The following is a 15,926-nucleotide window of genomic DNA, read 5'->3' on the forward strand; positions in this document are numbered from 1 at the left end:
TTATGTCTTCGTTTTTAATTAAAAAGTGTAGAAAGTTAAAAAAAAATTCAATAGAAAATTATAGAATAAGGATGTAAAGAAAGAATTTTTTGTCCAAGCCAAATATTTTTGGTTTTTCTGCATGTTTGTGTTTTATTACAAAAGGTAAGTATCATTACAAGAGTCAGAAAGTTAAAAAAATTAAAAATTTATAAAGTAAAAAAGTTACAATAAGCTAAGATTAATTACTGAAAAAAATACTTTCATAAATTTCATGTAGCCTAAGTGTACAATGTTTAGAAAGTCTACAATAGTGTACAGTAATGCCCTAGGCCTTCACATTCACACACCACTCACTCACTGAATCACCCAGAGCAACTTCCAGTTCTGCCAGCTCCATTCACAGTAAGTGCCCTATACAGGAAAAATATTTTGTATCTTTTTACTATATTTTTACTGTACTTTTTCTATATTTTGATACACAAATACTTACCACTATGTTACCGCTGCCTACAGTATTCAGTACAGTAATATGGTATAAAGGTTTATAACCTAGGAACAATAGGCTGTATCATATAGCCTAGCTAGGTAGTCGGCTATACCATCTAGGTCTGTGTAAGTACATTCTAAATGCTCCCACAATGACGAAATCACCTAAGGGCACACTTCTCAGAATGTGTCCCCATCAGTAAGTGAGGCATAACTGTAATGCTAAGGCTGATGAAATAGTTACCTTAACCTGACTGTGCAGCTGGGCATTTTAATTTTTCTTAATATACATTTTAGAGTATTGCAAATTTAAAGGGACTCTAACGAATTTTCTGTGCTAGTAACTTTCCATCTTTCAGTTTGCTGGAATAAACTAGAGGGAAGCAGGTAGCATAAAACGCATAACCTCTTTCCCATCTTTCTCCTGAAATGCAATGGATAAGGTAGGCTGCAGCTTCACGAAGCCCCTCATTTAATTATAAGACCAGAGTTATTACAGTTAATAGTTAAAACATCCCTTGTACCAGATGGTTTATGAGTGAAGTCAATGAAAAGAGAAAAATGTATATACCACATAATACAAATTATAGGCACTTAAGATCCCACAATGCAACAGGTACCAAATAATCATCCCATCCCTGGGAAGAAAGACCTCTAGAATTGCTTAGGAAGTCGGACGCCCTAAGCTGTGTCAGGCCCAGTTCTCATTTCTCGGAGTAGTCATAATGAACAAGCCCACAGAAACAGCTGTACACACAGCAGGAATGTCTCTGGGGCACATACGGTAGGCTGGCATTATACTACATAGTTGGTTATTTTTACCTGATTTCAAACTATTCTCAGCATAAATGGACAAATGATGTGAACCTCTAGCTGATTTTATCTCGGATGACATAGTTCCATCAGTTCTTTCACTGTCAAACTTTTGCTGATCATACGTTTTTTTCTCATCATAGGTTTTTTTCTGCAGGAAAGATTAAAAAGCAACATGAAATAAAACCACCACTATAAAAAGTTTAAAGTACCAAAATCTTAAGTATTCATAATTCAACAATTTTTAAAAGGTTAAATACAAAAAAATACACAGTGCTTAAATATGATGTACAAATTTACCATTTCTTTACATTTTAAACATTAAAGCAACCAACTAAAGGACACAACAAAATGACATCATTACTCACCTTAAACAGAGCTTTCATTTCTTGTGGGGGAGGGCACACGTTCTCATTTCGATGCTTCACTGTTTGAAAACTTCGGTAACAACTGGGATGGTTATAATGATACTGGGAGCCAGGCACTGAGTAAACATTCTGTGTGGAGTCAAGGGTATAAGGAGAATAGGCATATGGATGAAGAGTTATCTCAGAAGATAAATACTGAGGTGGAAAAGCTGAAGCTCCAAAGGCCATGTCTTCAGTATATATTTTCTGCCTAAGTAAAAAGTGTAAACTTTAGTTGCAGATTTCATACTGCAAACCAAGAAGCTTTTCTGTAATAAACTAATTCAAACTTAACATTTAATATTTTTGAGACCATTCACTCTAGCGTTGAAATATCCTTAATTAAAAGCCAAATAAAATCTCTGAGTGTTTCTTTCCTACAAAGAAAGATGTTGACTCTATTTTTTTCACTAATGAGCTGGAAGTCCATAAGAAACATCAACAGGGCCAGAAGATGCTCCAGCAGCTTTTCACTCAGCTGCTACCAAGTATTTGGGAAAGCCCTTCCAGCAACCCTGGCCAAAATGCCCCAAAAGACCATTCTCTCGCTGAGGGAGGACGCAATAGCCTGCAATATCTCCATCAGGCCTGCTGCAAATGGTTTTCTCCAGCACTTCCCTGCTCCAAACCCACCATGACATCCTGCGCTTTGCTGACTGTCAGGGCCAGAGTGCAAAGGAGACACTGCATGGCACTGTGTATGGAAACTACACACTTTACTAACAAGATGGATGCCAGCTTTGAAAGCTGCTATTGCCTCAATTTATCCCAAGCTGCTAGACTAAACCAAAATATAATTTAACACTAATTTTTCTTTTTTAGCCAATTTGATACAAGGCTACAGGTTTCAACCTTTTCCCCATGAAAGCTGATACAATGACAAAATGCTAAGCAACTGATTTAAAATACAAATAGTGACCTCCTCATTCCAGCAAATGTTTCTGTTAATTTCCAGAGCTATTCCAAAATGTACCAGTACACTGAAAGGCAGAAAAATCCAAACCTAATCATGACACACCCTGTAAGACTTTCAAACTGTTACGCGGTCAGGAGCTATGAGCATAAGCATTGCTTACTAGAAATCATATTTCTAATGCGCTGCAAGTAAGAGACTATACTGAATAAGAAAGGAAGACTACAGGCTCTACCTATAATGTAATAATGTTTACTGCTTTCACTTCTATCCAGAACTTAATCATATATTACCTCATCTCACTGTATACTATTTCATGATATGTTAACTTAGATTTTCTAAGATCTTTTACTTACAGGTAAGTAAATTTAACATGAAATATTCCCAATTAAAAATCAAATAAAACCCTTTTTACTGACCTTTGTCCCACAAAACAACTGGCCTAGCACTGCTCCAAACATACAGCACTGAGGACTAGCTCTTTGTAGAAAAGAGGCTCAAAGCCTCATCCCACTGCCTACATGTTCCTGTGAATTCTGTGCTGTATTTTGTTTGTAGTTCAGAAAAGCTAGTGGGGTGCAAGTGTCAGGGAAGGTGGATAATCTGTTCTTCATAAAAGAAGATGGGTTGACAGAAAAAAGAAATGTGAAAAAGACTATTCCCAAGTTCAACAAATAGATACATGAACAGATAAATGAAATGTAGCTAAAAAGGAAAGCAGGGACAGGGTCCATTGGTTTTGACGACTGCTGCCATCCAGGAAATTTTCAGCTAGGAGTCAGCAGACCTTGGTTGGGGTCCTAGCTCAATCACAATCCAGTTTTCCATTCTGGATAAGTCATCTGGGTTTCTGTCCCCTCACCGGTCCTTCCTCCTCTGGAAAGTTGGTATTTTCCATTTCCATCCAGTGCAAACACAATTACATGCAGAAAACAACACAAAATACAGAATATCAAAGCAGTAACTCACAGCATCTGGTGTGGCTTCAAATGGCATATCTGGGAAATTCCAGATGCCAGGAGTGGTCCAGATGACACTAAACCCACAGAAACACACCTGTTTCTCATTCACTGTCCTACGCTGCCCCATCCGCACTAAAATCAAAATGTCTAAGTACCTGTGCAATACCTGCTGGTCTTCTGGCTCCACTTCCCTTTGCCCCTTTCCTACCAATGGCTTCCAGGTCTCCCAGTACCTCCTTCTTGCCTCTTCCTCCAGGCACCCGTTGGGTCTGGCTTGACCATCACATGACTTGAAAAGCTCCCTGGCCTGGACTTTGCTTGCCTGGCTCTCACCTGCCCTCCAAGGCTCTATCTCTGTCTTTTTCCCTGGTGCAGTCTCCTCTGCACCCTTCTTATGTCACCCATCAGACACATTCTGAGTCAGAACCTCTTATCTTTCTGCTTACAACACCCACAGATGTTGTATACCACTAGTTCTTCTCATAGCTGATCTGCTTTAACTCAAAAACATCATTTGGTGCTAAAATTTTCACAGTATATTGACAGATGGTGAAAATGCTCAACTACCTCTTGTCAACAGTGGTAGCAGTTTTAGAGAACAGCATGTTAATTCTGGTTCTGGTGCCACTTATTTGAATTAGTATGAACAAATATTTCTAGCTTCAGTTTCCCACGTGCAAAAATAACATTACATCTGCCTGCCACCTCATGGATTGTGGTAACCATGAAAGAAGTGAAAGTATACAATAATACCCAAACAAAAGGCACACATCCTCATACATGGGTTACACAGGACTTGTCACAAAGGATATACGATGACAATGGACATTACTTGGAACAAACTTGTTTGCATAGGCAAATTTGATTATCAGTAAATAATCAGTATTTTCCAAACATGGCAAATGTTATCTGTCAGACTACTTCTAATTTCTTTGTCTTGTCCTATAACATAAATATGGAAGAGTCTGGTATGTTCATTTTCATCTCCATCACTTCAAAACTATGGAAGACTTTCAATAATTAATTCCAAACGAATAAATGAGCATCCTTGAGTGCACTATGAAAGGTACTGGAGGACTGATTCTGGAAAAGGTTACTATACTTTCTTTAAGGAAAGATGAGGGAAGGGGACATACAAAGATGACTTAGGATGCTATGTAGTTGAATAAGTAAAAAAAAAAAAAAAAGGAAATAGTTGTTTCAGAAACTTCTATTCCTTTTGTCACAGCAGCAAGATTACATTCACATGTAATCCTGACTATAGCAATGCAATTTTTAATCTATATTAGAATTGCCCAGATAACCAATTCTCAACTATGTGAAGTCTCATTATTTCATTCCCACTTTAAAGGCTCTTTTCCTTTCTAACTCTTTCTCTTCAACTTAATGCCTTCCTTATCCTTGTGTTCTTGCCAGGCATGAATACTTTTCCTTGGTCATAAATCAAAGCTTAAAAAAAAAAAAAGAGTTAAGAAAACTTTTTTTTTTTTTTTTTTTGAGACAGAGTCATGCTCTGTTTCCCAAGCTGGAGTGCAGTGGCGTAGTCTCAGCTCACTGCAACCTCCATCTCTCAGGTTCAAGCAATTCTCTGCCTCAGCCTTCTGAGTAACTGGGATTACAGGCGCCTGCCACCACAACTGGCTAATTTTTTTATTTTTGTAGTAGAGATGGTGTTTCACCATCTTGGCCAGGCTGGTCTTGAACTCCTGACCTCGCGATCCACCCGCCTCAGCCTCCCAAAGCGCTGGGATTACTGGCATGAGCCACCACACCCGGCCAAGAAAACTAATTTTTAAATTCAGCACTGCCCATTCTTGAGTCTCTGATTAGTCTCCACTCATGTTACTGCCAAAATGTTGCTTCAGCCATGTGAATATTTTCCACAACGATTTTGAGTAACTGGAATACCACCTAGCAGATGGCTTTGAGCTCTTATCACTGACATATATTTTTGTATTTTGTTATGTGAGACACTCAAGGTAGGGAACAACTCAGGTGAGACCCACGCCAAACTCCCCTTTCCAATGGATGAAATGCAGTGGAAAAATAGGGTATTCCTACCAAAGACCAAATTCCAGCACATAAAGGTAATGTTTCAACTTTTGTCAAAAAAACACAACTTTCAGTATTTCCTAAATACACCAGACAGCTCAATGATTTTCTTATTCATTATAATTCTCATTCTTGCAAATATAATTCTAGAATTTATATACAGTACAAACTATTTTCAATCACACCATGCAGGCACAAATAAAAGGAAACAAGTTTGAATCATATCAAAGAAGAACAAAGCACAAGGATTCTTAGATTAGAACTACACCTGATGCAAATCTTAAAAATAGGTCTACAAATAAATCTACACAATTATGTGAAAGATTAATATGTTTTTTGTCTAAATTCAGCTACAAGAGGAAGCCATTTTGTAAATACCTAGAGAATGAATCTTGAGAATGAAAAAGAAAATGTAAGGAAAAATATAAGCCTTCTTTCAACTCAAATTTAGATGAACTTAAACCTGAAATGTGTAAAATTCCTCTCCATATAACAGATATAAAGTAAAACGGTGGAAAGCAAAAGTCAACAATTTCCAAAAAATTATCCACACAGAGGCAACTATGGTTGCTAGTCCCCTCCCCTTCCCTGAACAAGATTTTAAAACGTTAACCTTAAAAATGAGGAGTATGTTTATCTGGTCCTTCCTTTGCCCTTCCTTCCACATTTCATCTCCCATTAGATACATGACATAATTTTAAACCATATGAACAAATGAACCCTGAAACGGGTTTTTTTTTTTTTTTTTTTTTTTTAGCTGTCTGTCAACAAGGTTTGAGTGTAGTGGTGCAATCTCGGCCCACTGCAATCTCCGCCTCCCGCGTTCAAGGGATACTCCTGCCCCAGTCTCCCGAATAGCTGGCATTACAGGTGTCCACCACCACAGCTGGCATTACAGGTGTCCGCCACCACACCTGGTTAATTTTTGTATTTTTGTGGAGACAGGGTTTCACCATATTGGCCAGGCTGGTCTTGAACTCCTGACCTCAGGTGATCAATCCACCCACCTCGGCCTCCCAAAGTGCTAGGATTACAGGCGTGAGTCACAGCGCCTGGCCTGAAACTGCATTTCTTACTAACAAATGCAATGCAGTCTCTATCACTTCTTTGCCGAAAATAACAATGAGTATGAAGGAAAAAAAGGGGAATTAAAGCTTCTGTTTTTTGGCACAGTTTACAGTTAAGTTGTGCTACTGGCTCAGACTCTTCTTGACTGAAGAGCATACTCTGCCATCTGCAGAACTTGAGTGCAGTAACTGCCGAGTATTTGAAAGTCTAATCACCATTAAATCCAAAAAGCAAGTCCCAGGCAAGACATTTAGAAAGATACATACTCGGTCACTGGTGGTTCCTGAACAAACGGATAGTATGTGGCTGCAGAGCTGGGGAAGACACATGCTTCTGAGGACTCTAACCATGCCACATTGAGTCCGGCAAATCTGGGGACAAATGGTTTGACATCTGCTGATAACTTGATGCCCTGAGGAAAAAAATGAGGTTTTGGCTACAAACATTCAGAGATCAAGCAAATGTAAACAAACAAAAAACCCAAGAGGTGTTCCTAATAGCCCCAGAAATGTTCCCGATGTTGTTTAAACACTTCTGCCTCGTAAAGACAACCACCTGCTTGCTAAGGATTTCTCCCCACTGCTTTTTTTGTTAGAAAAGGCAGTAGTCCACAAACATTAAGAGTGAAAAATAAGGACAACCAGTTCAAGTGGAAATAAAATTTAACCCAGGTTATATAGTTAAGATCACACCTGATAACGTTTCTGCAATTTTAATCTTGGAATAAGGGTGTTTTACCAGAGATTCACTTAGAAATAACAGAACTGTAGAAGGCACACAGTACAACTACTGCAGTCAAACATACACGTATGGAATGTTTAACTACAGCACCCAAAACACACTGCAGACGTTTATTTCCATTACATTTTCTTGAAAAAGTTGCACAAAAGCATATGCATTTTACTCATGAACCCCTAAGTCTTGCTTTATTGAAATACCAAACCTTGCTTTGCCAGAAAATATCACCATGAGCCTTTGAAAAATAGATTTCTTTCTTTAGTTTTTAGTTACTTCGTAAGACATTGACTTTCTTTTCTTTTTTTCTTTTTTTTTTTTTTTTTTGAGACGGAGTCTCGCGCTGTGTCACCCAGGCTGGAGTGCAGTGGCGCGATCTTGGCTCACTGCAAGCTCCGCCTCCCAGGTTCACGCCATTCTCCTGCCTCAGCCTCCGAGTAGCTGGGACTACAGGCGCCCACCACCACGCCCGGCTAGTTTTTTGTATTTTTAGTAGAGACGGGGTTTCACCGTGTTAGCCAGGATGGTCTCGATCTCCTGACCTCGTGATCCACCCGCCTCGGCCTCCCAAAGTGCTGGGATTACAGGCTTGAGCCACCGCGCCCGGCAAGACATTGACTTTCACCGAGAATTTTATGGGTCTGAAAATAATGCATGCGATCGCCAGGGCGCCTTCTAGTGGCATTGCTGAGTACGTAGACCGGAGAACGACGTTCAGAAAAACGCAGGGTCCTTTAAAACAATCTATCCGTTCCCAAGAGCGCGGGAAGCTCGCCAGAGTCCCCCCGACCCGACTGCGGGGAGCGCGGCGCTGGGCCGCAGTCACTGCGCTTGGTGACGTCGCACCGTAGACGCGGCGCTAACTGTGGGCGGGGTCTGCGGCCGCTGACCGCCACCCCAAGGCGGACCCTGGGCGGGGCGCGAAGATCGTGGCCACCCGGTAGGGCGCTCCCGTGCCGTCACCAGCATCCGACCCACGCCCGTTGGACCAGCCCAGTCACCGCCCGACCGAGGCCCCAGTGCGAAGCAGGCCGACAGGCTGAGGCTGCCGAGAGAGTCCCCGTCGGCCTGGGCGGCCCTTACCTCGCTTTCGGGCTCCCGCGGCCCCTCCGACGCCATGGCGCGAGGCGCGGAGGAGGCCGCGTTAGGGAGACCAGCAGCCGGCTGTCGGCTGGCCTGACAGACAAAGCGTTTCCGCCCTCGCAGGCGACGCCAGGAAGTGCGTCACAGAAAAGCGACAGAGCCTCCCCTTCCTTCCGGCCGGAAGTACGCGGCGGCCGCGGCACTGGATCTGCGCGGGCTGCACGCGGAGGGCTGTGGGGAGCTTGCGGGAAATGCGGATCCCGGAGTCCTCTGGGCTGGGGACTCATAGTAGCTTACGGGAATCTCAGATCTGCCTTTTACTGCTGGGATATTCGAGATAGTCTCCACCAAGGCAGCAGCGACTAGAAACTGAGAGGCCGTGATTTACTCTTGTCCCCTGGGCCTCAAGAGTCTAGCGTTAGGATGGGATGGGCTAGTCCGGAAAGGCCTCTCGCTGAGGTGACCTTTGAGCAGTCACCTGAAGAGGAGGAAGATTTACTAATAAGGAAACTGAGGAGGCCGACATTACTCCCACCCCCGCCACTGCATTTCCCTAAAATTTCCTCAAGATTGGTGACTTACAGGAATTGCATACCCTGTAAGTCCTGCAAACCTGGAAAGCCTACAAGACTCTATTGGTATCCTAAATTTCCAGAAACGTTGTTTGTAAGTAGCCACAGAAAATAATTTAAATCGCCGCTCGGTTTCTTTCGAAAATTAAAAAAAGTGCTAAGACATGGTCAAGAGATAGAATAGTATAATTTTCACAAGGAAAAAAACAGTTCTACACAGAGCAAGTTCGTTAAATACCGTGAGAAATGTATAAGGTGCAGCAGGGATAGGAGGTTGACCGAAAGTACAGGGAAGAATGCAGTGGATTTCAATAGATGGAGGAGGAACTTCCCTCACTCAAAGGCTTGGAGGAAAGTGCAAGTGGGTTTAAGGGACAGAAAATGTCAGCAAAATAGGCCAAAATAATGGGGATTGAGGCAAATTGTAGGTTTCCTCTGTCCCTTGCACAGACTTATTAACTCTACCATTGAATACCAAGTATTTCAAGCAAGTAAGACAGGTGCAGTTCCAGTTTTTTCAGATTTCTGTCCAGGTCTCAGTTCACTACACAGCCTCTAGCAGAAGTGAACCTTAGGGTCTGGTCCAGCAGGAATTTATGCTGGAAGTTGAGGGGTAGCTGTCACCTTTCTTTCAGCACTATTGGGTCTACCCAAAAGTGTAATGAAGTTTAATTTTGTCATTTCTGTTGTTACCTGTGACACATCCTGTGGTGGTGGCAGTGAGGTGGGGGAAGTAGATTCTAGGTTGCTGCTAATCACAACCTTCAAAATTCATTGCGCTCATGTGTAAAGACACCCTTTCTTAACCAAGGGACCTGATGTATGCTGGCTGCTGATTTGTTTCTATAGCATAGCAATTAATTAAACAGCCTATGTCTGCATCTAACTCCGAAAACACTTTCCTAGAAGCTAAAAAGGCAAAGGTGTTTTACAGTGTTTTTGAACCTTTAAAAATGTGGTGTTACTTTATAGGAAACATTATCGCTACCTTGGAAATGCAGACGAGGATAAAAAAGTTAAGAGGTTTCTCCCAAGACCACTAGTGGCCAGTGACAGTGAAGTAGCCCAGATAGTATTAATTTGGGCTTTCCTGTCCTAGCCAATTCTCTAGGAATTCAAGAGGTAAAATCTACTTTGGCTTTAAACATATCCCTGGTTCTTAATTTCTAAATTAAGTGAATTAAATGGTATCCAGATCATACCACACTGTTTTAAACTCATTTAACGTGATCTTTAAGGTAAGTTAACTTCCTCAGAGCTAAAACTGTAACACTGAAATCAATTTCAGTAGTCACAAATTAACTGTAAGAAAATATACCTCAAAAACTTGAAAGTGATAAATGCAACATACAAACTTTATTGAACAAAAGTAACAGGTAAAGTCAAACAGGCACTTAAGAGAAAAACTGGAAGAACTTTTATCTTAAACATCTTACAGTAACCTACTTGCAGTTGCATTTAACTGAGCTCTGTTGCTGTGAAGAATACAGCTCATGCACAGGTATGGATGAAAGATTTGTACATTTCTCAAGTATTCACTGAATACTACCTTATATACACATATACATTAAATTTGGAAAAGATGTATTGATCCCCAGATAAACTTCATTTTTGTTGATCTTTTGGAAGAGGTCGTCTAAAGAGAAGAATATGTGGTTCTGTAGAAAGAAAATGTTTTGAATTATTTTAATATGGTTTTCATATACTCATCAGAAATTCAAAAGCATTCTCAACTAAGCCAGAATAAATAAACCGAGTCCACTATTAACTGGTTTGAGGTATCTAAAATGAATTTTACTTCAAAGTTACTGTCTACAGTAAATAGATTAAAAGTAAAAAGATTACCTCTTTATAGGGAAAAACACCTCTTTCAAATCATCTACAGGATCTCATACTAATGCTCATCCCCACAGATTCTGCTTCAATAGGTGGGGCACAGAAATCTGCACTTAAGTTATTCAGTTGCTTTTGTATTATCTGGACTGAATCCTAATAGGATTACATATCTCAATCCCAAGAAAGCGATGAGTTCTTTCAGAGTTTTCAATGCAATGTTTTTCTTTAACAGCAGAGGAGAAAGCACGATAGTTTTAGTTCCACCTACTTCAGCTTCTATAGTATGTCTTCAAATTTTGTTCAAAACATAAATGCTGTAAGTTAGATTTACTGATAACCCAAAAATAGAATTTAACCCACATTGTTTTAGTTTAGAAAACTCACAAAGTTTGAGTTTACTATTTAATACCTGAACAACTTTTTGTTAATACCACATAATAGCATAAGATACCCATAAACACATTTGAGTTCATATGCTATTACCTCATTTAAACTTCATGTGGTAGCTATCCTTTAAGAGGGCTGAAGAGTGAATCACTTTAAATTAAATCAATTTTCACACACAAAAAAGAACACTTGTCTTAGGATATATTTATGGTAAAATGCTTTGGGATACTGTTAACGATACAGATTTTAAAATATCTTTTTTTAGTTCTTACATTATTTTCCAAGTAGAATAATGTGTTACTTTCACTCCTGTGGTATTTTATTTTACCATAAAATTGGATCTCTCTCCAGAGTCAAGAAATAAGTCATTTAAAAAAACTAACTTATCAGAAGAGTTACTTTGAGATATCAGTTGATGTCAATGATATTTTTAAAATTTTGACAACCATAACCACCAATATTTCAACAATTACTGCTCTACTATAATATAGCAAAGCTTACCTGGCTCATGAATCATGTAATGAACCCAGCCTAGACTCTGTTGGACACCAAGTCTCCTCCACTCCTCTTCAGACATCAGATGAGTTTTAGGTACTTGTTTGGAAAGTTCTCTGGGTAACATAACATGCCTGTTAAAAGATACAGCCAAGTATTAGTCCAGTGCCTTTTCTACAACTGTCACTTTATACATGTCCCTTTAGCAACTCTGTTGCTTTAATACTGAGAATTACACTCTACTACCTTTAATTCTGATGTGATGGCCTATGTTCAAATTAGGGAGCTAAGAGTGCACAATCCAAAAGCAGAAGGCATTTTCCTTAGGATTAATCTTTTTGTCTTACCAGAGAATGCTTACCAGTTGCCTGAATCTTCTTCAGGAATAGAACCCCAAAATATAAGTTGAGCATATGGTTAACCAGCCTCCAAATCATAAGCCAACAAGATATAAGAAAATGTGTAACTTATTATGAAAAGTTTTCTCAAAGGGAAAGAACATGCTGAACTCTTCTTTTTCTCCTTCTTGTTGAATGTACATTAATACGATCAGGGAGCCAGAGCAGGAGGCTAGGACCACAGAAGCAACAGTAAATTGAGAACGGTAAAGCAACAAGAGGTAAGGACCCAGCCTACTCCCTGACTGTAGAGCTGTTATCCGTGTCCCAGATTATTAGACTTTTATGTAAGGAAAAATGTAAGTTACAGTTAATTTGGGTTTCCTCTTCCCAACACTAGCTTTGTAGTAACTACCAGTCCTTGTATGCTCCAGAAGTTGCTTTATACTTCAAGTACTGTGTTCATAATTAAAAACAGAAAACCACTAACTGCACATACACATTGTGTGCAACCTCACAGTTTTCCAATTAACTTACTGACCTATATCCAAAACTTACATTGTTCAGTTTCTTAGGCAAGCATGGAATAAACTTCAAAGTTAAACCATCAATATGTACAACTGTACGAGTTCTCAAAAACAAATCTATATCATTAAGAGTATCCCTAAGCATTCTGTCAAAGATTTGCCAGACAAATCTCCTTCCCCAAATTGAGTAAGAACTTTTACTCAATTACCATAAAAAGGATTTTATAGAAGTCACAATTCTCAGCCCCATATTTACCATCTCCAGTAGTAGCAACAGTTTTATACTGAACCATCCATAACCACCAACCCAAATTTTTAACCAGTATAAGATGTGTCTGTGAGTCAGTTGGATGGGGATGAATGAGGTGCAATCTCGTCACTTTCTGAGTCGCAGTAAACTGAACCCCTAACCCATTATAAGCACCCAGCTGTCATCAACTTAAATTTTAGTCTGTGGTTGGTTAAGTACCAATTCACTTGCAGGGCAAAGTGAGCCTCAGAAAAATTCTTTTATGTTGCTAGATTGCCTTAAGGCCACGAAGTCATACCTTACTACCATAATTTGCAGTTTTCACCAATTCCAGTGAACTATATGGTGATTCTTTGTAATTCTTACCAGTTATCACCCACATTCTTTAAATGCTGCTTTAACATCTAACTTTTAAGGCTCTACAAATAATCTGTTATCTTATTTCTATCTTCTATATTGTTGATTATTCTCAAAGAGAAATGTAGTGCTTTTGTACCTTTTGTCTTTCAAATTTACAGAGTACATAAATCTACCAACAAGTTATTTAGATAGAAGTTACCACCCTTCTCCATAAACGCGGAAACAGGCTCTCCTCCATCAGGGTTTCTTTATAAAGGAAAACTGTTTAAAAACTGTTTAAAATATCAAGCCCATATGAAGAGTCTACCTATATTTTGCCACACAGAGTTTTCAAACTACACGTAAGGAAAATTTTCCCAAAATCTAACGTTTATTTCAGTTGAAGAGCAAAATAGTGCAAGTATTACTAATTTGTAAACCTGCCCAGAGATATTACCAGTTTTTCTCCTGCGAAAACAGACTTCCATGATGTGGGAGTGGGGGCACCCACTGTTATGCCCTTAGAAACATTAAGACCTTCACGTAAAAGGACTAGGAAATTAAGTTTGCAATTAAGAAAAATCTAAGATAGATATAGATAACTGCACACTGGGAAAAATAAATACTAGCCTTTTAAGTTTACATTGCATGCTGCACCATTACATATTAATACAAACCACCCTAGACTCATGCCTTAGCGGTATATGATCACTAGTTTCCCCTTTAAAATTATCTGGGGAAATTACTATCCTGTTTCATAAAGGTTAGTGCCTTGGCCAATTAATACCAGCTCTAATTTTTACTGGGTTAAAATAAATCACTTCAGATATGTAAACCTTCTTCATTACCACACACAAATCATTTGAGTATGTTAAAACTAAAAAATGGACCTACTGCCATCAGAAAGAAGTCTGAGAAATAGCTTCACTTACTTTCAGTATTATGCCCCAAAAGAAACTTGTACCAACCCTTAAATCCTTATCCTAAACACTTGGCACCAGATGTGTTTCAGAATAATTCTCCAGGTTTTAGTAAGGTTATTACGGTTTACATTGTGTTCATTATCGGATATCCTCAATATGGCTCTTGATTAGCATCACATAATTGAACACTGTGCCAGCATATTACACGATTAGAACTGTATAGTTATTACTATAAAGTTAAGACAATCTACTTGAAATTTACCTACAGCCAGAAAAACATGGTATTTTTCTAGCTAGGAATACAAAAGGGTGCAATTATTACTACCCATAGAAATCTTCAGTATTCCTCATGTGAAAACAGACTCCATGCTGCTGCGAGGGAGAGAAAAAGAGAAACCACCCACTGTTTTGTTCTTTCTTCCTTAAATAGCATTCGTAGAAATCTAACCTACAACGGCAGCAGACAGAAAACAAGGTCACAATTTGGCCAACGATGGCCTGGGCTTTATCTCCCCGAAATCTTGGTAGTATCCCAGAACGCAGCGTTCTAGTCACTACCTAGTAAGAAAAAGGGGTTAACTGGTCTCTGAAGCCACGCCCTAAATGAAGTGTCCCGCACACAAGAAGGACAACAAATTTTAAATGTCCCTACCCGCTTTCCCCCAGTCTAGTTTAATTGGGGGATAGGGTCATTTAAAATCTGTCTGATTTTACTGACCGATTAGTCACTACGTTCTGGTACATCGCTTCAGGACTCAAACGCAAAAGTTCCTCGAAGCCCAAAATTTGGCCAGTGTAGACTAGCAGAAAATAAGGCCGAAAGTCCACTCAAGTTCTTAATCGGCCTTAAAATGAAACTCCTTTAATAATGCCCTCAATTGTATGACTGCGGCTAATATATAATGGCCCAAATCACCATCCCCAGTAAACATTTTCGAATTCCCATCAAGCTCATTTTCGGGGGGTCGCCCCCAAAACTTATACCACTCACTTCAAAAACAAGAAGACAAGTGTGTTCCTCTATGTTAACAGATGAAAATTACCACTCTAAACCACAAACTAGTGAAAGTTGCATCACCCTGTCAGAAACAGGGAAAGTGTGTGGCACGGTTGCGAACGGAAAAGGACGGCACCAGGCGGGTTTTCCTGGACTGGTTCAAACAACTGGAACTGAAACCAGTTACTGAACGGCCTAATTACTTGTGCCACGGCCGAGAAAAAAGTGACCGGAGGGTCACTCCGCGTCGCCGAGGACCCCGGGACCCCCAAGTTGCGCCGGTTCCTACCCGGGCACTAAATGCGGCCCCGTGGCCGCTCTTCCCTCACCCTCCGCGCACACCGAACAAAGGCCCAATCGGCCGGGCGCGCCAGGCACCCAACTATGACCGACTACGCGGGGCACCAGGTGGCCGCGACCCCAAACTCCGGCCCTCGCCCTCGGGCTCCGCCCCCCAGACCCCGGCCCCCCACCCCCCCGACCCTGTTACGCCTTGGTCGCCCCGCCCGCGGGGGCCCCAGCTAAGAGAGCCGACTCCGGGTCTGAGAAAGCCGCCCACCGGTATTCGTAGTGTTCGTCGAAGTACTTGTCCGAGTAGTAGATCTGCTTGTGGGCCATCCTGCTGGCGCACTGCCGAAAATGAAACGAGAGAGCGCGAAAAGCGGGAGCAGCAGTAGACACGTCCACGTCCCGCCAAAGCAACGACTCGCCAGAGACTAACGACCGCAGTCCCAACGATCCCGATTTGAATCCGACAGCCC

At 40.6% G+C, this 15,926-nt stretch overlaps 2 protein-coding genes across 23 annotated transcripts in view; both read right to left on the reverse strand.

The window, feature by feature from the left end:
• SECISBP2 (SECIS binding protein 2) overlaps positions 1–9,881 on the reverse strand; it is a 51,859-nt gene extending 41,978 nt beyond the window's left edge. For 19 of the 22 annotated variants that reach the window (XR_002517752.2, XR_002517751.2, XR_002517750.2 and 16 more), the window contains exons 1-4: positions 8,502–9,881; positions 6,950–7,095; positions 1,650–1,899; positions 1,291–1,432 (exon numbers count right to left, since the gene is read on the reverse strand). Coding sequence is in view for 11 of the 22 variants with exons in the window: in XM_031654805.1 (XP_031510665.1) it covers positions 1,291–1,432; positions 1,650–1,899; positions 6,950–7,095; positions 8,502–8,537 (574 nt within the window). In the remaining 11 variants the exon portion in view is untranslated. The other 3 variants (XM_009189083.3, XM_021927869.2, XM_021927867.1) reach the window with 3 other exon arrangements.
• Positions 9,882–10,400: 519 nt separating this feature from the next.
• CKS2 (CDC28 protein kinase regulatory subunit 2) lies at positions 10,401–15,886 on the reverse strand. The gene is made up of 3 exons (XM_021927876.2): positions 15,725–15,886; positions 11,798–11,925; positions 10,401–10,731 (listed from the first exon to the last, which is right to left on the reverse strand). Exons 1-3 carry the CDS (start codon positions 15,781–15,783, stop codon positions 10,679–10,681), a joined length of 240 nt encoding a protein of 79 aa, XP_021783568.1. The 5' UTR covers positions 15,784–15,886; the 3' UTR covers positions 10,401–10,678.
• Between the last annotated feature and the right edge of the window lie 40 nt (positions 15,887–15,926).

Source organism: Papio anubis, chromosome 13, assembly GCF_008728515.1.
Source record: "Papio anubis isolate 15944 chromosome 13, Panubis1.0, whole genome shotgun sequence".
In the NCBI taxonomy this organism is placed as follows: Eukaryota; Metazoa; Chordata; class Mammalia; order Primates; family Cercopithecidae; genus Papio; species Papio anubis.